Here is a 3,537-nt window from a genome sequence, read left to right as displayed (position 1 = left end):
TATTTTCCACATTTTTGTTAATATCTCCGGAACCGTGCAAGATATTTTAACAAACTATGGTTCATTATACAGTTTGGATGGAACTTTAAATTCGTTATTTCATGACTCATCGTGCTCAGATTGGTCCTTGTGCCCTAAAATAAATTTCGTTTTTTAGGATAGGAAATAACGTTATTGTCTGCCCCCAAAAGAGGAAATTTATTTTAGAGCACAAGGACCAATTTGAACACGATGAGTCATGAGGAAACGAATTTAAAGTTCCATCCGAACTGTAAAATGAGTCATAGTTTTTTAAAATATCTTGCACGGTTGTGGAGGTATTGACAAAAATGTGGAAAATGGTCAAAAACAATTTCGTTACGTTACGACGCTCTGGTGGATAGGCAACATCTTGCCTACAGTGCATGCATGTACTGCAGGCTGGCCTACGCTGAGTCTCGCAGGCGCCGAGATCCTGTAATTTGTTAAAAGAAACCTGATAAAAACGGAAGTACCACACATGTATCACACTTAAAAATATAGTGCTGAAAAAAGACGTGCTGATACCGGAATACAGGTTTTTGTTTAACAGTGTCGAGGACTGGTTGGAAATAACTCAAGTGTGATACAGTCCTCTAAAACAATGGCATTTGAAGTGTTTCTCGTGCTGGAAACCAAGAACATTTCACTCAATCTGAGAGCAATTTGGTCTTGATATCTGAGAAGAACATTTTGCACTCAGTTCAAAGTGCCAGGTGGTCTTTTCTTATTTTTGCTCTCGGGTTGAGCATAAATCTCTCAGACCGAGAATCGACTTTTCTGGGAGCAGTGTGATAATTGTTTTTCTCATTGTTTCTCTTAGGTGCCAGTGGGAACCGGCTGCTTGCGTCAGGTAAGTGGCCTATCGCTCTGGCGCTCTCGCGTCGTATCGTTAGTCGGCCTGCTGAATACCACTCTTTGGCCCTACGGGTACGTTGGGTTGCCTGCCCGCTGGGCGGCGCGCCGTCTCTAGGGTCTGCCTATGTAATGGGGTCTGTCGCTCAATTGAAGCTCAAGCCCTAGTGTACTCTGGAAACCCATGTGTGTACTTGAATGCAGTATTTCCTGCATACCTACATGTATGCAGGATGTCCTGTGTACTTGATCAAGTACTCACTATAAAACCTCCTGCATACTTGCCAAGTACACAGGACCTCCTTGCATACATGTAGGTATGCAGGAGATACTGCATTCAAGTACACACTTGGGTTTCCAGAGTAAAGGGGATCCACACCATTTATGTCTTGCTTGATAAAAAAAAATGAAAATGAAATAAAATAGGAATCCTATGTACTTACTATATAGTGAGGATTCTTTAAAATGCTATAAGCTCTAATTGGTTTCCATTCGATTTTCACTTTTTCATATTTGGTCTTTTCTTCGAAGTGGCATTTTTTACCTTAGGTTTTGGGTCTACACTTTTTACAGTACCAACTTTGTCGCTAACCATGAGTCCCGCAGCTATCCGATGTTTACCCAAATTAAAGTTACTCCCTGCTTATTCAGTTTTCGGAGCATTTGCCTATTTGTAGATGCGTTATTGGCGCATTACTCTATTTTTGACGCTAAACAATGAGAAAGCGAATCAATTACATTCCATTGGGCCCCGCGGTACATCACCCTCGGCTCGGCGCGTGTACCCCGCAGGCACTTTCCCACTGTTTTGCAAGTGATACAGAATGCGATCTCGCGATCTGATCCCGTTGGCGCCATTGGCAGAGCTTGGTCGGCGCCTCCTAATTGGTGTGTAGTGTACACACGGGAAGACGTCCCTGAGTCGAGTCGCGCGCCAAGCCGGATGACGCGGACTGACCCTTTTCTTTCATCCGCAGCAGTGTAGCTGCACTGCAAGGCGAATATCTTTGTCGAGAGCGAAATGTAAAGAATAGCGGTGAAGAAAAATCTGCCTGGCGATTCTCTGCAAACAATCTTCATTCCTCGGCGATGATTGTCCGGGATGGTCTCTAGCATTGCGTAACCGGCTGCCCTGCACTGGTCTGGACGTGACCGGACCAGTGCAGCCAGGGCCTGCTGCGGCCTGCTGGGGCTCCAGGTGTGCGAGGCGCAGGGGTGCGTGCGCAGTGTGGCGTTACAGTGAAACCGTTTGTTTAAACGACGACTACATGTAACGCCGAAATCTTTTGAACTTCATTTGCACAATGACTTCCTTCAATTTTAATTATCACGAATTGAACAAATCTGACTTTCGCAAACTTTGTTGATGAAATTATCGCACATGCAGATTCAGTGTATAGCTTGCACAGTATATTTTGGACAGTGAGACACAAAGTTATTCATATAGTTGTAGTATATCTAATCGTAACTGTTTTGGTTACAGGATAAGCCAGGAGCAGTCGAACTGTGACGCGAATAATAATCATGTCTCCTCGACTAATGAGCATCAATCAACAACGCCAGAAAAAGAAACCATTATTTGACTGTACCGTATGCCATAAGAAGTTTACTCAAGCTGGTAACCTGCAAATACATTTGCGAGCGCACACTGGAAAAAACCTTTTCGAGTGCGATGTGTGCTTTAAAATATTTACCCTGCCCGGCAACCTAGAAACGCATTTACGAATCCACACTAAAGAAAAGCCCTTTGAGTGCCATGTGTGCTTTAAGAATTTTTCTCAAGCAGGCAACTTGCAGGCTCACTTGAGAATTCACAAAGGAGAAAGGCCATTCAATTGCAACGTGTGCGACAAATCGTTTACGCAAGCGGGCAACCTAAAGACACACTTACGAACTCACACCGGAGAAAAGGACTTCGAGTGCACATTGTGCTTTAAAAGGTTTACTCAGGTAGGCAACTTACAAACCCATCTGAGAACTCACTCTGGTGAGAAGATTTACGATTGCACTCTGTGCAACCAGACTTTTACGCAATCAGCTCACCTACAAAGCCACATACGAACTCACACTGGAGAGAAGCCATTCGAGTGTACTGAGTGCCACAGAAAATTTTCTCAAGCCATCAGCCTGAAGATACACCTTCGAACCCACACTGGAGAAAAGCCATACGAGTGTACTGAGTGCCACAGGAAATTCTCTCTAGCCAGCAGCCTGAAGATGCACCTTCGAACCCACATCGTACAAAAGCCATTCGAGTGCCATGTGTGCTTTAAGAAATTTTCTCAGGCTGGCAACTTGCAGGTTCACTTGAGAATTCACAAAGGAAAAAGGCCATTCGATTGCAACGTTTGCGACAAATCGTTTACGCAAGCGGGCCACCTAAAGACACACTTACGAACTCACACCGGGGAAAAGAACTTCGAGTGTACGTTGTGCTTAAAAAGGTTTACTCAGGTAGGCAACTTACAAACCCACCTGAGAACTCACTATGGTGAGAAGATTTACGATTGCACTCTGTGCAACCAGACTTTTACGCAAGCAGCTCACCTACAAAGCCATATACGAACTCACACTGGAGAAAAGCCATTCGAGTGTACTGAGTGCCACAGAAAATTTTCTCAAGCCATCAGCCTGAAGATGCACCTGCGAACCCACACTGGAGAA

The 3,537-nt window shown here is 44.4% G+C and overlaps 1 protein-coding gene across 6 annotated transcripts in view; it reads left to right on the top strand.

Annotated features, from left to right (window-relative positions):
• The first annotated feature begins 832 nt into the window (after positions 1 to 832).
• Positions 833 to 3,537, top strand: part of LOC113205527 (gastrula zinc finger protein XlCGF8.2DB-like) — a 3,689-nt gene continuing 984 nt past the window's right edge. Inside the window, exons 1-3 of one of the 6 annotated variants that reach the window (XM_052274422.1) lie at positions 839 to 948; positions 2,357 to 2,823; positions 3,328 to 3,516. In XM_052274422.1, coding sequence (XP_052130382.1) covers positions 2,398 to 2,823; positions 3,328 to 3,516 — 615 coding nt within the window. In that variant the 5' untranslated portion in view covers positions 839 to 948; positions 2,357 to 2,397. Of the gene's footprint in view, positions 949 to 2,356; positions 3,517 to 3,537 lie in introns of all 6 variants that reach the window. The other 5 variants (XM_052274423.1, XM_052274421.1, XM_052274418.1 and 2 more) reach the window with 5 other exon arrangements.

Source organism: Frankliniella occidentalis, unplaced genomic scaffold, assembly GCF_000697945.3.
Source record: "Frankliniella occidentalis isolate FOCC.00 unplaced genomic scaffold, Focc_3.1 Scaffold392, whole genome shotgun sequence".
In the NCBI taxonomy this organism is placed as follows: domain Eukaryota; kingdom Metazoa; phylum Arthropoda; class Insecta; order Thysanoptera; family Thripidae; genus Frankliniella; species Frankliniella occidentalis.
This window is presented reverse-complemented; position numbering and strand designations above follow the sequence as displayed.